The sequence below is a fragment of the Piliocolobus tephrosceles genome, chromosome 18 (genome assembly GCF_002776525.5).
Source record: "Piliocolobus tephrosceles isolate RC106 chromosome 18, ASM277652v3, whole genome shotgun sequence".
Lineage (NCBI taxonomy): Eukaryota > Metazoa > Chordata > Mammalia > Primates > Cercopithecidae > Piliocolobus > Piliocolobus tephrosceles.
Genome location: NC_045451.1, coordinates 46,239,713 through 46,261,336, shown reverse-complemented (window position 1 = coordinate 46,261,336; position 21,624 = coordinate 46,239,713). Strand labels below are relative to the sequence as shown.

The window sequence follows — 21,624 nt, the reverse complement described above, 5'->3', positions numbered from 1 at the left end:
TTTTGCTTTAAATTCAAGGAGTGGTGAAAGGGCATAGGCTCCAGAAGGTTGAAAGTACCAATTGAATCTGTTCACTCAAAAGCACTTAATAAAGCCCTACTAAGCAGTGGACCAGAAAAGAATATGTGGTCTTGTTCTTTTCCCATAAGGAACTTGCTATATAATGAACTGTAAAAACCATACTTTATTATCTTGTTACCTGGAATTTGTTTAGAGCAGTGGTTGTCAGAATGTGGTCCGTAACCCCAGTGGCATCAGCTTCAAGTTGTTTGAACTGTAAACCATCAGGCCTTACCCCAGACCTACTGATAGAAGCTCTGGGAGTGGGGCCCAACTCTCTGTGGTTTATAAATCCTCTAGGTCAGGGCTGTCCAATCTTTTGACTTCCCTGGGCCACACTGGAAGAAGAATTGTCTTGGGCCGCACATTAAATACACTAATGATAGCTAAATGAGCTTTAAAAAAAAAAATCTCTTAATGTTTTAGTTTACAAATTTGTGTTGCACCACACTCAAAAGATGTCCTGGGTCATGTGCAGCCCACAGGTTGGACAAACTGGCTCTAGGTAATTCTGATGCTCGCTCAAGTTTGGGAACTACTGGCCAAGTAATCTCCTCCTTCAGCAGTCTCTCTACCATAACATCAGAATTACTTCCAGTGCTTTGCTTCCCTCCCAGTCCATTAATCTTTCCCCTTCCCACCCCATATCCAATGAATCAGATTCACAAAACAACCTACACATTTCAAAAAGAACATAAAACTTTATTAAGAACATCTTATACTGTCATCAGATACAGCCAAAGAAAAATGGGTAAACAAACAGGGAAAGTTCATCTTCCCATGTGCTATTGCCACCTCAAAACAGACTCCTGTGTGGATGGCTGGAACAACAGTTGGCAACAAATGCTCTGTATAAATAATTCATTAAGTAACACAATGTTTCCTTTCTATACAGAGAAGAATTGGGCTTACATTTTAAGCTTTGATATAGTGCAACAACTATGAAACAAGACTACATCTTTAGGAGCTATTTCTTAATAGAATACAAAGCAGTTTAGTAGCTTTATGTTATTTCAGATAATGTAATTTTTTTTAATGAAAAGTTCAGAAAGGACATTCTAACTTTCCCAATTAGTTATATTTGTACTGTTGAGTTTTTTCTCTCTAAAGATTTCTCCGAATCAGTTCAGTAACTATACTTTAAAAAGATGAGCTGCTTATCTACAGTGATCATTGACAACTTAGTTTTGTGATTTTGCAAATTGAGATGTCTGGGTCATCCCCACTTTTGCTGATTCTGAAAGATTTCTTATAGAAAAACCCTGATTCAGAGTGCATGTGAGAGGAGATACCAAAATAGCTGCATCTGGACAGGGAGGTTGGCTATTGAGCACAGCTGATTCTCTGATTCCTGGTTCCCCTCTATGGTCCTTTTACTTACTGTAGTGATGGAAGGAGAGAAGGAGCACCCGGGAATCTGTTCAGATTGCCACTCCAGACAGCTCTCTGCACTGTATGTGGAGAAAAGAGTGATGGTATCCATTCAAACCATAGTAGCCCTACGGCACCATGCTTTTCTCTTGAGGGGCCAGACCAAACTGCACTCAAAGACACATGATTTGCCTCAGGTACACAGTGGAGAAAATGCTCATGATTTACAATTTGGTATTATATTACCCCCACCTAATCCCATTTCTTGAGAAAATGAAGTCTTCCTTTTAGGAAGAACGTTTGCTGCTAAGGCTTACCATGTTAATTATCACACGGCTGAAAAGATGACTTCTAAATCAGACTGTATTGTCTGTGTTCAGTTAATAAGTTAACCAACAACTGAAGTTTGTGGAGGATTGGTCGAGGGGTGGGATTCAGGTTTTTGAGTACTATCACTTATCACAAATCTCATCAAGCTTTTTAAAAAAATAATGCATTTTTATCATAAATATTTAGAGCAGATACTGGCATTAAAATCAGTATCTAAGTCAGAAGTCTGTCTGAAATGGTGAAAATATTTCAACAAACTTCTAAAAGATTTCAAATCTTCCCAGGAGTACATAGTTTATAAATTAGTTTTAAATGGAAAAAATATATATATTTTGAATGGATAAATCACCACATTAGCAGATCATAAATAAGGTCAAGAGATTGAAAATAAGTTAACATACAAGTTTTTGCTTTCACATTAATAAAAACTTAGTATACTTTCATAACATGTACAACCAGGTTTCATAATTGTGCAATTGTCACCTCCCCACTCGGCTAAATCTTTTTCTTCAATTTCCTACACCTAGGGACAGAGGTACACAGCACAGGCAGACATCCCAGGGTGTGAGTGAGGCTGCTGCATGCTGTGTTCTACTTAGAGCGGTGTTACAAATGTTGGTCAGGATCTATGATTAGTAACCTGTGAACCACGTTACAAGTAAAGGACATTCATGGTTAAGTGGATTCAGTTCCCAGGTGAGCTATCAGCGGTAGTGTTAGGGAATCGACTATTCTTTCTGTGAGAAAATGCACCCCAAGTCCCAAAAGTTGACTAAAAAACTTTGGAATAAGCCATGTATTATTAGTAGTGCATGGAGGGGCACTACTTATATGTGTCTCTGTTTTGGAAAGAGGTCAAATTGTTAGAAGAACTATTTGCAGAACTACTTGGCTATTAAAAATAAATATCTGCCTTCTTCATATGTAATTCATTTTAACTATAATTTCTAATACTGAGAAAGAAACAATGAAGCCATTCAGACTAGAGAGACATAATTGGCTTGTGGGATTTTCAAGATGTTTTATTGACTACCTAATTTGAATCTACTTACAAGGAGAAGAAAAATGTCTACTATGTAAAGCAATGAATGAAAATAAACGTTTATCCTAAGTCATTATTAAGTACAAATCCACAGCTTAACAACGTGTTATTAAAAGCAGGAGAGCATGCAACTGCTCTAACACACAGGGTTAGAAATAAAAGGTAAAAGTACATTTGTTCTGGTAACTGTAAATATACAAATATAAAATTTACCATATCTACCCTGTAGTGTGGCACTGCTTAACTGCCAAATATATAGTCATTCAAAAACCTTAAGGAAACATTTAAAATGTCTCAGGCTACTTTACTGAACATTAACGAATATTGTGTTCTTGAGCTATTAGAGCTAAAAATACTATTTTTTAAAGTTATATGAGTAAGGGAATAATAAAAGTAACATTATTTCATGTGTCTTTTAATCCCATAGATGGCTTTTTGTTAAAGGGATCAATTATGTTAAAAGGAAACTGATATGACAAACTGAAACCAGTTCCAGAACCAAAGTTGTCCTCTTGGTAGAATGTCAAAATTTATGTTATTTCCAAAGTATTTTCATTATTAATCTACTCAAATAATTACAAACAGTTTAATCAAGGGAGTCACTATTTAACATTTTTAAAATCTACACTGGCAGTTGGAATGGAACTTTTACAATGCTATTAAGGAACAGTTTTCTAGACTTTCATCTGCCCCTCAAAGTGACTTCTATGTTGAATGTTAAATTACTGACCTCTAAGGAATCAAAGGCATGTAGAGACACAGAATAGATATTTTGTTTGGGGAGAAGGGTAAAGATTATGTTGGAACATTTAGTCCCTTCTACAATCAAGTCCTAACTATACCATAATAAAGTCTCAATCAACTCCTAATTAGTTCTTCCCCTTTAGGAATTACATAGTATACAGTGATTAGATGCTGAAGAAAATAAAGAAAAACAATTGAAAATACCTGAAGAAATAGAAATAAGGGATTTCTCACAAGGCCCCAGATCAAAGGAAAAAAAAAATTTACAAAAAGATCGTTTGAAAATAATCACTATTTGTGAGCTTATTAATACACACAATTCATCACTTTGTTCAAATTAAGTCATGTTAATTTACCAATAAAATAGTAAACAAACCAACATTTTAAACAATTTTATAAATTACTCGTTGTTCCTTTTGTTAGTGTTTCTTTCTCAACAATATACAAAAATAACACTACAGGACTATCCACCTAACCTGTCTCCATCTCTTGCAAAGTCCTGGGACCTGGGAAGAGGCTGGTCCATCAATCTTCACTGTAGATGTCTCCCGCAAAGGGCAGGTGCATGTGGCTGCCAGTGACGTTGGGCAATCGAGATAAGTCTGGCAGGTTCTGGATCCGGGACCTGAGTTCTTTGCGCACCAGGGAAACTCTGGCTAGCTTGCGCTTGTACTCCTGTAACATCAAACCACTTTCATTAGCATTCAGGGATTGAAAGAACTTCCTAGCTAATAATGACCTACATCAAGTCAGGTACTGTATATACTCAGTTAATGCCATATTTTAAAACGTTATTCCAGTGTGAGTTTTCGCATCAAAAGATGAGCTCTGGAAATACATAACTAGTAAACTATTATTATTAAGAAAAACCACAATCTTTAGCTGTTGCTTCACACCAGTAGAAAGAAGACTAACATTATATGCTTAACCTCGACATATAAGATGTTCAGTTATTATTGAGTTTGGGCAAGAAAAAGTACATATTTATTTTCACAAACCTTAACTAAAATTTGGCAAGAACATCTATGAAAACTCAGTAAGAATGGCAAGAGTCTGTGGTGTTTGAAGCAGGACTGCTCCCTTCCTGTGCCCTCCCATCTAAGCAAGGAGGGTCCACTCCAGACTGCTGCAGCCAAGAATACAGGATCACTCTCCCTACAACTCCCAGCAGGAGGGCTTTATTCCCAGAAAGAGTGCCTTTCATCCCACCCCAGCTACCTGGTGCTGAAGCTAAGTAAGTCCTGAGATAGAGCAGGTAAGAGCCTGGGGAATCCCTCCTGCCCAGCCCCCACTCTTGGAAAAGAAGTTCTTTCTTATGCATGGAGGACTGAAAATACTTGGGCCCTAATAAGCCTCACCTCCAACTCATGAGGTGGTGGCTCCACAGAAGAAGAGGCAAGCCAAGACAGCCTCAGGCTGCTGCACCCCTCCCCTTCTCCAAAAGCTCAGCACCCACAGCAGGGTATCACTCAGAGAAAAGTTTCCCACTATACCCATCTCAGTTCCACGGTCCTGACTCAGAGATTTGGTCTGAAGGAAGTAGCAGGCAGTAAAATAGATATGTCCATGGCAATTCACTACTACCACAGTGCATGGCACAAAGCAGGGAGATTCAGGGTCTTTCCAAATGTCACAGGTAAGTCCTGAGAGGACCATCCTAGCAAGTGAATAGATGAGGAAACAACTAAGGAAGAAACCCAGCTAGGAGTTTACTGTTACCCTCCAGGAAAGAAAGGACTAGGGCCTGAACCAAACCAACAGTAGTAAGGATAGAGCAATGTCCTTTATAAACTACATTATATGTACATAATACCTTAATTTCAAAGACTGAAACAATGTTTAGAAAGAAAAATCAGCAGGAATTAGTTGTGGTCCTGCTGTAAGGAATAATGAGGGTTCAGGCTTCAAAAGCAGGTAGATATCGGGGCTGTCATCTGAGATAGCAAAGAGAGGGGCACAAACTCCTTTGGAGGATACAGAGTTCATTTTTAAGCATGTTAAGTGTGAGTTATCCATGGGATTTCTAGTAGGCACTTGGAAATGTGATTACAGTATTCTGAGCTACAAATAAAAATTTAGGCTTTATAACTGACAAATTCTAGCTGAAACCAAGAGAAGAGTATGAGCCACTTAGGTTTATATAAATAATCTACAACATTTCTCAATCATTTTGCCCCTCCCTTCTCTACTCTTCTGCACATCTACCATGAGCCAAGATTTTGTCAAACTTTATTTTTTGTGGTTTTAGTAAAAACATACATCTAATGAATCTATCTGATTTTCTGTCTTTTCCATCATACCACACTACCTCCCATGATTCTAATGTGTCCACCCAAAAGATGGCATGACCCCCTCCCTCTCCTGGTTAAGAATCACAGTACACACAGGAAGGAAGAGAAGTGAGCTAATAGCAAAATGCAGAAATGTCACCAATGTTGAAAAGGATCATGAAAAGAGCAGTAAGAGTAGCAGATACCAGGATAGAGAAGTGAGCATGTATTTGGAAAGTTTCCCACTTTTTTCTTATGAAAATACTGGCTTGCTGAACAGATGCTTTGGATGTGGTAACTATAATCCAACCCTTCAAGAACAATACCACTCACATCCGTTATCTGAATAACTCAGTAATTATCCTTAACTAAGAATATCTGTTGTTTTTTTTTTTTTTGAGACGGAGTTTTGCTTTTGTTGCCCAGGTTGGAGTGCAATGGTGCCATCTCAGCTTACCGCAACCTTCACCTCCTGGGTTCAAGTGATTCTCCTGCTTCGGCCTCCCGAGTAGCTGGGATTACAGGCATGTGTCACCACACCCAGCTAAGTTATTTGTATTTTTAGTAGAGACGGGGTTTCTCCATATTGGTCAGGCTGGTCTCAAATTCCCGACCTCAGGAGATCCACCTGCCTCGGTCTCCCAAAGTGCTGGGATTACAGGCATGAGCCACTGCGCCCGGCCTGCTCTCCAAGACCTTATAAAAGAATACAATAACAAATTCATTGTAATTTGATATTTGAAAAAGGTTCACCTACAGCATTTCATATTTGAAATTTCCCACTTCTTAAGTGTGGGCTGTACGTGATGACTGACTTCCAAAGAGTACAGTATGAAAAGGAGGGAAAAAAGATCAACTTTACAGAGGAGAAAAATGACAAACAATACTTAAGCCATGTGATAAAGGCCCTATCAACACTATCACTCAGGTTGACAGTATTTCCTTTGACATGAGACGAAAATGGCATTGTCCTTCTACGGTCTTCCTCCCTGAAACATATGACTCCACTTTAGCTGTGAGAAAAACATCAGAAAATCCCAACTGAGGGACATGACCAGTAGTGCTGAAAACTATCAAGGTCATCAAAGACAAGGAAAGTCAGACGAACTGTCACACCCAAGACAAGCAGAACAACCAAATCTAATGTGATATTCTGGATGGGATCCTGGAACAGAAAAAAGGACATAAGGTAAAAATTAAGAAAATTTGAATAAACTATGGCCTTTAGTCAATAATGTATCAATATTGGTTCACTATTTATGACAAATGTATCATACTAATGCAAGATGTTACAATAGGGGAAACTGGATGTGAAGCGTATGAGAATTTTCTAAACTCTCTTCATAGTTTTTTGGTAAACCTAAAATTATTCTAAAATTAAAACTTAAAAAAAAAAGTCTGATGGACAAATTAAACATTTTCCCAAATTATCAAAGCTGTTTTGCGTAATTCTTAATCTTCACGAAAATGCTAAAACACAGGCATCATTATTCCTGTTCCATAGATAAGAAAACAGGCTTTAAAAACTGAAGATAACATGCTGGTTTCCCTTTAGGTAAAACAAATCTTCCAACTTTTACTAAAAACTGAACATAAACGGCTCAAGGTTCATTAACACCAGGCACCATGTAACATAACTGATTTTGATACATCAAAATTGATGAATAAATTAATAGATCTTAGTTATTTCTGGTCAAATGATACAACATTTGCTATTCAAAAAGATACAACCAAAAACATTTTGAGATGTTTTGCAGAGTAGCAGTTGTATTATCCACACTGTGATGCAACTTGGTTAAAAATACTGGCCAGGCACAGTGGATCACACCTGTAATCCCAGCATCTTGGGAGGTCGAGGTGGGTGGAATGCTTGAGCTCAGGAGTTTGTGACCAGCCTGGGCAATACGGTGAAACTTCGTCTCTACAAAAAGTACAAAACTTATCCAGACATGGGTGGCATGCACCTGTAGTCCCAGCTACACAGGAGGCTAAAGTGGGAGACACCTGAGCCCAGGCGGTCGAGGCTGCAATAAGCCATGACTGTGCCACTGCACTCCAGCATAGGCAACACAGTTAAGACACTGTCTCAAAAAATAAAATTAAATTAAAAATAAAATAAAATAGAAAGAAATATCTGTATTTAAGCTTACAAATAATGTATGGCCACTACAGCAAATATCTTAAAGTTATTTTAAACTATATAGAATTTTTATGATATTAAGCCCAATATGAACAAAATTCCCTTAAAGTCAAATACAGTAAAAATTCCTATTTAGAATCTTTTGTTCAAGTTTTTCCTCCTTTACCTGCCCAGGATTCCAATTTCTTTCCATACTTCCAAGTGCCAGCTGAAATCCCAAACTCTACATTGAACCTTCCCCAATGACTTTTCTCATATCTAAACTTTCACTATTTTCTGACCATGTAACAATGTATTGCTTTAACATCCTATTGACCATTGACATATCACATATATAGAAAACACTTTCTTAAAAAAACTGATGAATGAAATGTCAAAAAAGAGGGAAAAAATTATATCATTTGAATGGTTAAACCTCTTTCACACACGTGTATATACATATGTATCTCTTAAGAAATGCAATATTCATAAGCAAAACATTCAATATCCAACATTCATAAGCAATTTCTTTATACTGACTTAGCTACATGCCTTTAAAAATTATTTTTGGAAAGCAGAGAATGTAAATAAAAGGAATGTAACTGAGTATCTATTCTACTACAAATAAGATCAGCAAAGAAAACCAACTTTGCATGTTTTTCCTCTACTACAAATTTTGCTCTTCTTTCCATCTTACCCATCTTTAGTCAAAAGCTACTTAAAGTTTTTAAATTGGGGCACAACATAAAACTCGTAACTATTAAGAAGATACTTCAGTTAGTATATATGTGTATCCATCCGTGTAACCAACACCTAGATCAAGATACAGGCTTTTTCAGAACCCCAGAAATTTTCCTCATACCACCTCTCCCAACTTTTAATCACTATTTTCCAAACTTCAATTAGTTAACTACCATCCTTCATAATGTTCTTTACCACGACTCACTTACACTATTTACATAATATTTAAATCAACTCATTTTTTAACATCTTCATTCTAAGAAATAATATCCATGCAATCACAGGTTTGTGGTGCTCATTTTGGTTTTGACTCACACATCAAAATAAACGGAACTAGGGCCAGGCGTGGTGGCTCACGCCTGTAACCCCAGCACTTTGGGAGGCCGAAGCAGGCGGATCGCCTGAGGTCACAAGTTCAAGACCAGCCTGGCCAACATGGTGAAACCCCGTCTCTACTAAAAATACAAAAATTAGCTGGGTGTGGTGGTGGGCACCTGTAATCCCAGCTACTTGGGAGGCTGAGACAGAAGAATCACTTGAACCTGGGAGATGGAGGTTGCAGTGAACTGAGATTACACCATTGCACTCGAGCATGGGCGACAAGAGTGAAACTGTTTCAAAAAATAAAAAAAAAAAAGTAACTATTAAAATAAATGTTCTCAGGTGGCACCATGGCATGGGTGCATTTGGGAACCGATGCTTTACCTCATTCTTCTTACTCTGTTGACCTAAGCCACTTTACTTCCCGTTTTCCTCATTCAACAAGGCACACGTTTCTGTCCTTAATTTACCCTTTACTTGCCACCAGTGTCATCACTACCACCCTAAAGTTTGTTATCACCTCAGTCATGAGCAACCCTCATGTCAGTTTCTGCAGTTCCAGCTTCATACCAAGGCTCAATTCCACTGATCATATATCCAAGCCCCTCCACTCTTCAAAATTTCACCCACCTGTGATAAGCCAGGCAAATTTTCACTCTGCCTAAAACTTTTCCACTGTTCTTACCATCCTTACTCTAGGCTCCTAGCTGAAACTATCTCTGCACTGTTTGGTTGTTAATACGTGTAAGCCTCTGTCTTGTCTTTCCAAGGGCAGAAGCCTTCTTTACACTGCTATACTTCAACACTAGTGAACTAGGTGTGATTTGCCTTGTGTGCACTGCAAGTGGGCTACAGCTTCTTGAAATCTGAACCACCATTACAGATTTCTTTACAGTTAATACTAAGTATATATTGAGGATCCAAATTTTATATATTTTTCAAGACCTACATTAAGACTAAACACTGCCACAGAATCTTTTCTGACTCTGGCCTCAAACTAACTTCCTAAGATATGCTACTACATGAGTTATTTCTGAATTACTACTGGATTGTTTTCTAATTTCATACCCATAATTAGGAGAAAACACACTTTCTATGTATCGACATTACTTGCAGTGTCCAGCAGGGGACTGAGTATTAACAGTACGCCCCAGTCAACACTCCATGAAGTCAGAAGATCTGGATGGAGTACTGTTTCCTCAATCTACTATCTACGTAACCCTGGGCAAGGACTCCTGAAGATTATCTAAGTAAGTCTCAGATGTCTCCTTTATAAAATAAGGGTACTATTTTACAGTGCTGTGTGGCCAAACTGATGTGGAAATTTTCAAATTAAGAAATTCTATATAATTGTGGTTATCATTCTGAGATGATATCAGAATCACCTTGCAGTTAAGAACATCTAAGCAAATAAATTTCCTGAAATTTGTAATTCTTGTTCATTTTAGGACTGACCCAGATAGCTGTTCTAAACTTATAGTTGCTTTAAATATATATTATTTCTGAAATTAAAATATTTACATTGCTGCCTTTTTCTTGCAGATGCTGCTAATAATTCTGCTTTTATCTTTCCTACATAATTGTAACCAAAAAAAAAAAAAGAGAGAGAGAGAATTTCAACTACATCCATACGGGTATTTTTAGTGGTCAATTAAAGGCTTTGGTCAATTCTAAGACCATACTTACTGTATTGCAGACCTATGGCTTCCTACCCATTTCTTGACAAAAACAGCAGAATTTGTAGAGAAAAAAAGTACGAAGTTTGTTTTCTCTGGTGACCTCATTTATCTGTAGTATAATGTCCTTTGCCTCTTTTAAGAAGTTAACATACAAGTCTTTCTTAAGCCACTGCCTTCAATAGAACTATTAAGAAGCTTCAGTTCTCATTTTTAGGAGCCATCACCATTTACTTTTACTTCATTTAGCATGTCCTGGAATTGGGCCTCTTTTCCAGATTAGAGGGAAAAACTAACAAGTATTAATCAAGATACAACACGCACACATCCATTTTCTTTTTTAATAAGGCCAAGAAATTCCATGATGCCAGGGAGTTTCTGAAACTGCAGACTAGTCAAGTCTGTTACCATCCCCAGGGGACAGAGTCCAAAGGAGATAAAGATCTCAGTGGCTTGCCCTTACCTTCTGGGAAACAAATGCTCAAATTTAGCTTGGTCTCTAATCCTGGAATTGACAATTTTAAAAATGTAAACTCCAATGTATCAAATCCTTTCTCATTTCTTTTCACAGGTTATCCTATATACATCTCAGATGGAGCACTTTTTTCCCCTTGACTGCAGAAGTTTTACTTTAGTGTAAGTATCACCTAACGAACTGTCTCACTTCCTTTAGTTCATTTCATTCTCTTAAGAAATCTACTACTGCAAAGTTTCATTAATCTTCCAGATTGTTAACAAGCATGTGGAAAAAGATATTTATCAGGTTTTCGGCAAGGAATCCAATGCTGACTGCCAGCTGGGTTTTGAAAAACCGGTAATGTTAAATTATTAGGGTAGATGTTACAAACAAACTTTATATATTCCAAGATTTCATATACCACACTGTGACCCTAACCAAATAGCTACTACACTTTTCATCTTACTACATGCCAAACATTGTTCAAAGTGCTCCATTTAACCTTCACAGATAGAGATTACTACTAACCATGTATTACAGATGATGAAACTAAATCACATTTAACCACTGATTAAGAAACTTCACCCAAAGTCAACAGACAGGGGCCAAAGGGGGCTCCAACTTAAGATAATCTGTCTTCAGAGTCCTCATGCTTAACCATTATGCTAACCTCTCTCTCGTATCCTGGAATTATTTTGGGGGTGGGTATTCTGAAGATGTTATCCAAACGAAAGCTCAACTAAGGGATCAGCACAGTGACAGAGAACTAGTTATGTTCCTAAAACTCAAAATCCAACAAGGAAACATTGTGACTTGTATCAGGTAGTCTACTTCTGTCCTTAAAACATCTGATATTCCTAGTAGTGAAGCAGAGTTGTCATTTTCCCATGAATAACAACATATGGGCCCCACGATAAATTTTCTTAAACAAGAGTAATGGCAGCAACATAAAGACACTAGGGAAAAGGCAGCAAGGGGCCAGTTCAACCAGAAAAGATGCCCAGTGTCAGGAAAGCTGAACCTCCTAATAATGTTTCGACCTTGAGGGTGGAAAGATGGAGCGGAAAGAGTAAGCCAGGAGCTGATAAGCAGCATTTAACTTTGGTTATTTCTGTTAAGAAATTTCAAATCAAGCAGAGAGAAAGAATTTAAAGAAATGACCCTCCATAATCAGTCTTTCTACATGTACTCATATTCAAAGGTACTGTTACCTTTGTTTTCTAAGTAACGTTTTAGCCTCACTCACTTAGTACATATATTATCCAGTTAATAAAGAATCCCATTTCTCAGGGTCATAAATGTCATCTAATCTGGTGTTTCCCAAATTGGGTGTTCCATGAAACATCATTCCATAAGGTTTTAACAAGTAGGCCAAAAGTCAGAGATTCTGGGCTTATGTTTGTAAGCAAAAATAGGGTTCTTTGCTACAGGCCTGCTCAGATCCTCAGTATCTGAGCAGAGTGAAGTTCCAAGAGTACAATCCGGTTTGCAACATTCCTCAAAATCACTGAAATACATTTCTGCTGAACACTTACTACCATCTTAGAGAGCTAACGGCTTATGTATCGAATACAGTTAGGCAAACATTGAACCCAGCATTTCTCGTCCTTGTTATTCAACCTCCTTTTGACCACCTCCAGCAACAGCAAACTCACTAGTTTGTCTTTCACTTTTGAAGAATAATTTCATTGGGTATATAATTCTAAGTTGGTGAGTTTTTTCTTTCAACACTTACCATCTATCTTCTTGCTCGCATGGTTCTGCTCAGAAGACCATAATTTATCTTTGTTACGCTACAGGTAAGGTAAGGTGATTCCCCCTCTGGCTTCTTTCAAGGTTTTTACTTTACTTCTGTCAAGGTTTTACTTCGGTTTGCTGCACTTTGAATATGGCACGCCTAAGTAGAGATTGTAGGCATTTTGGTATCCTGCTTGGTGTTAGAGCTCTGAGTTTCCTGGATCGGTGGTTGGGTGTCTGTCACTAATTTTTAAAATTCTTGGCTATTTTTACTTCAAATATTTATTCAGCTTCATTCTCTTGCTTTCTAGTATTCCAAGCCCATGTACACTATACCTTTCCAAATGGTCCCACAATTCTTGGCTGTTCTGTTTATTTGTGGGGACTTCTTTTCCATTCTGTTTTCACTTTGCATTTCAGTTTGGGAAGTTTCTATAGACCTAGTCTTCAAGTTCACCACTTCCTTCCTTGGCAGTGTCCAGTCTGCTGAACTGCCCATCAAAGACACTTTTTTTTTTCCCCCCCACAGTCTCTCTCTGTCACCCAGACTGAAGTGCAGAGGCACAATCACAGCACATTGCAGCCTTCACCTCTTGGGCTCAAGTGGTCCTCCCACCTAACCTTCCCAAAGTGTTGGTAATTTTTTCCCCCTAGCATTTGCTTTGGATTTTTTCTGAGCATTTCCACCTCTCTGCTTATATTACCCACCTGTTCTTGCATTGTATCTACTTTTTCTGTTACACCCCTTTACATTTCAATTATTTTAAATTGTTGGTCTGATCATTTCAAAATTTGTGCCATATGTAAGTCTGGTTCTGATACTTGTTTTCTCTCTTCAGACTGTTTCTTGACTTTCAGCAGGCCTTGTAATTTTTTATTGAAACCTGAACATCAGGTAACAGTGAGGTTAATAGGTCAATAGTGTTATTAATCTAGCTAGGAGTTAGACTGTGCATAAGATCTGCTATAGAGGTAGATGCCAGAGACTAAAACTGACTACTTTATTAAATAGCCCTTATACATTAGGAAGTTCTAAATGGCAGAGTGGTCTTGCTTGTCACCTGTAACACATCCACTTGTCCTAGTTCTGCTCTCAGAAGTAAACCAAATCCTCTTTTCTGATAGCTTTCAAAGGTTCTGAAGATAGGTATTCACATAATTTATACCCCTCCCCAGCTCTGATCTCCCCAGTTCCCTCAACCATTTTCCAAGGAACGTTAGTTCCATTTCCCTTTGTTCTTGTCTCTGCCTCTGGATACACTGTAGCAAGTTAATTCATTTTGGTAATATGGAATCCAGAGTTGAAGACAGAAACCTCGCTGTGGTTTAACCAGCATCTGATGAAACAGAACCTATCTTCCACATTCTGATCACTTAGTTTATTAGTGTAGCATAACACTAAATAAACTGCATCACCATGCTAATAGCTATACTTGTTCAGTGCTTTCTCCCATTAAGTGATGCCAAGCCAGGTCCAGACAATACTGATGCAATTAACTTTGGAAAATCAAAATAAGGGAATTTATACTAGAAATGTTTAGGCAAAGAAAGGTATAAAGAAAGAAATGCAGTGTTTCACAGTGATCTCCATTCAATTTGCACTGGTTATAGACGAATGGTCTAACCTGTCAAGAACATTACTCGACAGAAATGTACCTTAACCACAGTTTAAGTGAGTTAGCTACTGATGGGTGAGTTTCAGAACCAGAAGTTGTAAGTAAATTCGTGTGCATATGTGCATTTTTCAAAGCTGTTGGCAACTCAAAAAGTTAAAACTTCCATATTCTGCTCTTTGATATAACTGCTTTAAGAGGTTTGTATTTTAAACTTCTTCAGTGCAATGATATCAAAGTCTAAAGTTTTTTTTTTGTTTTTTTGTTTGGTTTTTTTTGAAAAGGTCTCACTCTGTTGCCCAGGCTGGAGTGCAGCAGCACAATCACAGCTCACTGCAGTCTCAACCTCCTGGGCTCCAGTGATCCTCCCACCTTGGCCTCTCAAGTAGCTATGACTACAGGTGCACACCACCAAACTTGGGGAGGGAGAGGGAGACAGACACAGATTTTTTTTTTTGGTAGAGACTGGGTTTCACCATGTTGCGTAGGCTGGTCTTGAACTCCTGGGCTCAAGTGAGCCACCCAAAGTGCTGGGATTACAGGCATGAGCCACTACACCCAGACAAATTCTAGCTCTAACATGAATCTTACTTCAAAAGCTAGGAGGGCTTAAATACATTTAGAAGGTATTGTTACCAATGATAGCATTCCACCAATAAATTACAATAGCACACTGACAGACTTCCAATCTTACTTTCTTTTTTCCAAGATGGGGTCTCACTCTGTCACCTGGCTGAAATGCAGTGGTACAGTATCAGCTTCCAACAACCTCTGCCTCCTGCGCTCAAATGATCCTCTTGCCTCTGCCTCCCAAGTAGCTAGGACTACAGGTGCACACCACCACACCCAACTAATTTTTTTATTTCTTGTAGAGACAAGGTCTTGCTATGTTGCCCAGGCTGGTTTTGAACTCCCGGTTTGAAGCAATCCTCCCACCTCGGCTTCCCAAAGTGCTGGGACTACAGGCATGAGCTGGCACCCAGACTCGATATTCTTTTCAGTAACCCACTACCTGATTTGTTATGTAGGCCTAGTTCTTTCAATAAATCCAACAAGAATAACTTATTTATCCCCATGTGGATAAACAGACCTTAAAAAAGTTCCACTCTTATTTGACAGGAAAGAAACAAGAGATACCAGTCTGTCTAATATGGGGAAACCCTGTCTCTACTAAAAATACAGAAATTAGCTGGGTGTGGTGGTGTGCACCTATAATCCCAGCTACTGAGGAGGCTGAGGCAGGAGAATCACTTGAACCTGGGAGGCAGAGGTTGCAGTGAGCCAAAACCCTGCCACTGCACTTCAGCCTGGGCAACAGATCGAGACTCTAACTCAACTCAAAAAAGAAAAGAAATAAAATAAATTTAAAAAATAAAAGACAATATAAATCTGGCTACCTATGTTAAGCTGAAGAAACTCACTTTCACAAAGACTTTTTAAAAAATACAACCACAACCACATATTTGCAACTATTTAAAACAAAGAAAGAATTAACAGTGAAACAAAATACATGAAAATTTTAACAATGGTTTTCAGTGACTGCTGTAAATTTGTGGGCGGTTTTTCTATTTTTCAGTATTTCCCAAATTTTCTCTAATAATTATGTATTGCTTTCATGAAGGGAAAATTCTTAGGAAAAAGAGGCAAGGAAAGAAAATTTTAAATTCTGTGTCACTTTCATAAGTTGAATTAAAGTACTCAGAAGTATTCAACTATGAGACAGAAATATGGAAAAAGTTAAAGGCACTGAATTTTAGAGCTAGGTCTTATAAATCATTAAGTTTGAAATCCACAGCATGAAAATGAAGAATGCCTTGATAGTATACAATTTATTCAAGTTCATAGAGTCACTTCTAGAACCCATAACTCTCAATTCCCAGTTCATGATTTTACTCCATGTATCACTCACTGGAGACTAACCAAGATAGACAGCCAAGCAGGAATTAATTTTGTACACACAGCATGGCTACAACTGTGTTTTTGCTGTTGTTGTTGTTGTTTTTACAACTAGGTTTACAATGACATTTTTAATCATGATTTCTTTTGTTAAAAAAAGACTAAAGAAAATATATCAAAATGTACCGGAGCTGTTTAAATGGTTTTAATGTATTTTTTCAAATTTCCCTTAAAGACAGTATGTTAATACCTCTGTGCCTCACTGTTTTCATTTATAAAATAGATAAGATTAGAATCTACCTATGACAATCACAGTATTAATGAAAATAGAAAAAGTACTTAGAACAGTGTCTTGGCACAGAGCTAACGCTAAATAAGTATTACGTTATGATTAAATTTTAGAGTATTATCTCACATACAAGAGAGTTTAAGTGCCATGGCAGGGTTTTATTTTTTGGACACAGGTCAGACAATCTGGGGTGCAGTGGCATCACCACGGCCCACTGCACCCCTGACTTCCCAGGCTCAAGCAATCCTCCCACCTCAGCCTCCCAAGTAGCTGGGATTACAGGCATGTGCCGACATGCCTAGCTAATTTTTTTAAAATGTTATGTAGAGACGGGGTCTCGCTATGTTGCCAGGGCTGGTCTCAAACTCCAGGGCTCAAACTATCCTCCCACTTCAGCCTCCCAAAGTGTTGGCATTACAGGCGTGAGTCACCATGCCTGGCCATAGCAAGGTTTCAATTAGGTATAGACAGTGGCAATTTTTCACCCCCGTAGTGTACAGAAATATTTTATGTAGTATTGGAGATTTAATTTGAGAGGCTTAAGAATTCTGAGAACCTTGAAACTAATAAGCTATTGGAGGCTTCAAGGGCAGCATCACCTGATAAAAAGTGGGCCCCCCATCCCCCAGCCCAATTATGCCTAAAAATCCTCAAATGGAGGGAAATGGTGCTGGATGATTAGCCAGAAAGGGGTAAAAATGCCGGAATACAGACAGAATAAAATCTAGCAGGCTAAGCCCAACCTAACAATCCTAGAACCTGACAATCCTAGAACTCCTAGCTCCCTAGCAGTAGACACCTAGATGCTCCCCTCCTTCCCACAGATGATACATTCTAAGACAGAGAGTTGAGGGAAAAGGGTCATCTGGCCTATATGACACCTGCTTCTGCATGGGGACACAACATTCTGGCAGGCATGAATAAAGCTGTATTATGTGTTCCTGTCTTCTTTCCTCTTCCCAGTTTTCCTTCTGTCCTTCTTTCTCTTCTTTACTTTCAGATTTTGTCCCCTTGCCATGCTGTGTTTTACTGTCAAAGGAAACTCTTAACACTTTCATCGTTTACAAGTGTACTCTGAAACTTCCAGTAGTTCTGAATTATCTACAAGCGATCTCCAACTTTCACACAAAGTCCACTTTATTACACAATACACTGTTCATCCTGAATGGCTTTTTTGAAGCAAAATTCAGGCTTTCACATATCAACTAATAAGCAGGTCAGAACTATCCCATGATGATGTTAGTCAGCATTTCAGTTTTGCACAACGGGGTCTGCAATGTGGGTGATACTTGTGACAAGAAACAAGGATATCGGACATGCTGAGTGGCAAATATTCAGGTAGCTCACGTTATGTTCCATACTAAAGGAAAAGAAAAGAATTTTCTGATTCTGAATTGGAATTTAGCATCAAAAGATTCTAGAGATCCAAATGCAAAGGAAATGCAGGGATTCAGAGGACACTGCTTCTTTACATCTCATGAAAAAGCAAGAGAATATAACTGTTACACATTTTTGCTTGACAGATTTAAGGTAAGTTAATAAAAATGAGATCACCATCAAAATCAACATAATTTCCAGATTGATCTACTAAAAACTAAATCCTGGCAGGGCGCAGTGGCTCATGCCTGAAATCCCAGCATTTTGGGAAGCTAAGGTGGGCGGATCACGAGGTCAAGAGATCAAAAACAGCCTGGACAACATGGCGAAACCCCGTCTCTACCAAAAATAAAAAATCAGCTGGGTGTGGCAGCGTGTGCCTGTAGAGAATCGCTTGAACCCGGGAGGCGGAGGTTGCAGTGAGCCGAGATCGCGCCACTGCACTCCAGCCTGGGTGACAGAGAGAGACTCCAACTCTAAGTAAATAAATAGACACAACTGCTTTTGTCCAAGAGTTTGAGACCAGCCTGGGAAACACAGAAAGATTGTCTCCAGAAAAAAGCAAACCAAAACAAAAAGTAACCTAAACTTCCCAACTTGAGGACCAGTTCCGCTTAACTACTAAAGTTACTTATTTCTGTTTAGCTGGGAGAGGCTACATTTTTAAAAGGCATTGTCTGCATTTAATAATTTTTCCTATGATTTTACTAATTTTAAACTATTCCTTGGGTGCTTAAAAAGCATCAGTAACTGTAATTTAAAAAATTATAATTAGACTGGGTGCAGTGGCTCCTGCCTGTAACCCCAGCACTTTGGGATGCCGAGGTGAGAGCATCACTTGTGCCCAGGAGTTCAAGACCAGCCTGGGCAATATAACGAGATCTCCTCTCTACAGAAAATACAAAAATCAGCCAGGCCTGGTAGCATGCATCTGTAGTCCCAGTTACTCAGGAGGCTGAGTAGTGAGGATCACTTGAACCTAGGATGTCAAGGCTGCAGTGAGCCATGATTGTGCCATCACACTCTAGCCTGGGCGACACAGCAAGACCCTGTCTCAAAAAACATATATATATATATAACTTTAAAAATCTCTCTAGGAAAAAAATAACTGCCCCTCATGGTATATCAATTTTGATATACTGAAATTCTGTATATTTTTATACATATTTGATGCTGGAATTTTGTATGACTTATTTTCATATATATTTTTAGGAATGCATTATGTGCAACGGTAGAGCACCACTTACTACATCAAGTTTAAACCAACATCAGCACAACTCATTTTCCAAAATCTCACAAAATCTCTCACTTGTTCCACTCTCATTCATCTCCTCTCATTTCACAGTCATTATGGCTTTGACTCTGTTACTTATGTTGTTTCCTTGCTTACCTGCCTAGAATTCCCAAACATTCCTTTGCTGATCAGAAGTGAAGATACTCTCATCACACAGCTGTAAGGACACCCTGTTTTCTGATGGACACTAACTGGGTATGGGAGTAGGGAGAGGAAACTCCAGATGTTCAGGCATTTTCAGCAGTTATTTCACATAATTTTTTTTTTTTTTTTTTTGTATTAACTATTTCCTAGGGGAAAGTTCTTCCCTTTGAGCTTTTTCTCTTACGTATTGTCTTTCCAAAAATGCTTAGTGGTTCAACCATCTTTAAAGTACAGACTGTATGAATAACCTACTTGGGCTGTCAGAAGGGTGGGAAAGATTCAACATGGATTATCCCAGCAACTGGTTTTGCATATCGATTATCTCAATCACTCCTGGCCCTCATCAGCCTGGAGAAGACACTGCCCTTTTCCTCTGTTCCAAGCTCCAACACAGGCAGACTCCTCACCATTGCTACCTGGCCCAAGAAAGGATATTCAGGGGTTTACCTGCCTGATCGTTTCCATTGCAATGGAGTCACTGTGTGATGTTCCAAATTCCTGCTTCCAGGTGTCTCACTTCTGGCATGGAACATTTGTGTAAATGCTTCCACCTTTACAACATTACATGCTAGGATGTGAAATCTTTAATTCAATCCTGTCACTGTTACATCTTCTATGAATACTGTCTCTTCTGGGGCACCCACAGCATTTCTTCTCTTATTAGAACAGAGATATTACAAACATATTATAATTTCTTCATTTCCTATGTATCTATTTACTTCATCAATACTTATCTTTTTGGCAATCTTTATCAACCATTATGAATAGAACTCTGACAATGGAAATGTTCTTTATCTGCATTACCCAACATGGTAGCTAATAGCCATATGTGGCTAGTGAGCACTTGAAATGTGCCTACTGCTACTGAAAAACTGGATTTTAATTCTTATGTAATTTTGATTAAACAGCACATGTGGCTGGTGGCTGCCTAGGGAACAGTGCAGCTCTGTAACGCCACAGTGCACCCTCTCAACCCCTGCATTTCATCTGTCCCTCCCCCATTTCATTCCCATCTCCATTTCATTTCTCTCCCTTCATTATATCTATCTTCACAGTCAACAGACATGTAACTTAGTATATACTTACATACATCTTTGTAATATATGAATTTTGTGTACTATATAATATGGTATGATATATACATTTTATAGTTATTTTAATATAAGGACAGAATATACTGTTTTATGTAATTCTTTATCATATTCTAACATATATTCTCTTTTCCATGAATTCTAGGAAAGAAAAGCTACAGACAGACCTGGTGGCACACGTCTGTAATCCCAGCACTTTTGTGAGGTCAATGCGGGTGGATCGCTTGAGCCCAGGAGTTCAAGACAAGCCTGGGCAACATAGCAAGACCTTGTCTCTACAAAAAAAATAAAAATAAAAAATAAAAGATCAGTCAGGTGTGGTAGTGTGTGCCTGTAGTTCTAGCTTCTAGGGAAGCTGAGGTGGGAGAACTGCTTGAGCCCAGAGCTGAAGATTTCAGTGAGCTATGATCATGCCACTGCACTCTAGCCTGGGCAACAAACAGAATGAGACCCTATCTCAAAAAAACAAAAGTTGAAACTCAGTCTAATACCTTAAAATAGAAGTTAAGGGTAGGACGTAAATGTCTTTTGTTTTTCTCTACAAAAGAGAGTGAAAATCTAAATCAGGCAAGGAAATGGGGCAAAACACCTCTTTAATTGAATCCAAGTGTCCTAATTTCATCAATCGTATTTGAGAATACTGGCAGGTTGGGGAATGTGGGGAGAAGAAAACACTTTGCACCAACTTGATTTCTGAAACAACTACTTCCAAGAAATCATGAAAAACTGCCAAAAGGGTAAACAGCAAATACTTTATTACCTCCAGTTGAAAGGAGATAGACTTCACAAACAGCAGACAAGTAGGCTTGACTCAGATAAGCCAAAATCTCAAAAAAATGATTGAACATACTGTTTAAAAGAACTTGGGAACCTAGTTGCAATCACTGAGATACTAAGACTTAACTAGCAAAACAAACACTTCCTCTTTGGGAGGACCACTGAGCTACAGATATAAAAATACTACAGACATCTGAAAACTCAAGAGTATCCCCATAAAACTACCTAATTTCACTGGTTAAATGCTAGAGATATGCTAGCTAGAAAATCTCCAG

The 21,624-nt window shown here is 38.4% G+C and overlaps 1 protein-coding gene across 2 annotated transcripts in view; it reads right to left on the bottom strand.

Moving 5' to 3' along the window:
- Positions 1-737: 737 nt before the first annotated feature.
- Positions 738-21,624, bottom strand: part of RPRD1A (regulation of nuclear pre-mRNA domain containing 1A) — a 74,682-nt gene continuing 53,795 nt past the window's right edge. Inside the window, exons 7-8 of one of the 2 annotated variants that reach the window (XM_023207680.1) lie at positions 4,024-4,222; positions 738-1,511 (exon numbers count right to left, since the gene is read on the bottom strand). In XM_023207680.1, coding sequence (XP_023063448.1) covers positions 4,073-4,222 — 150 coding nt within the window. In that variant the 3' untranslated portion in view covers positions 738-1,511; positions 4,024-4,072. Of the gene's footprint in view, positions 4,223-21,624 lie in introns of both variants that reach the window. The other variant, XM_023207679.2, reaches the window with a different exon arrangement.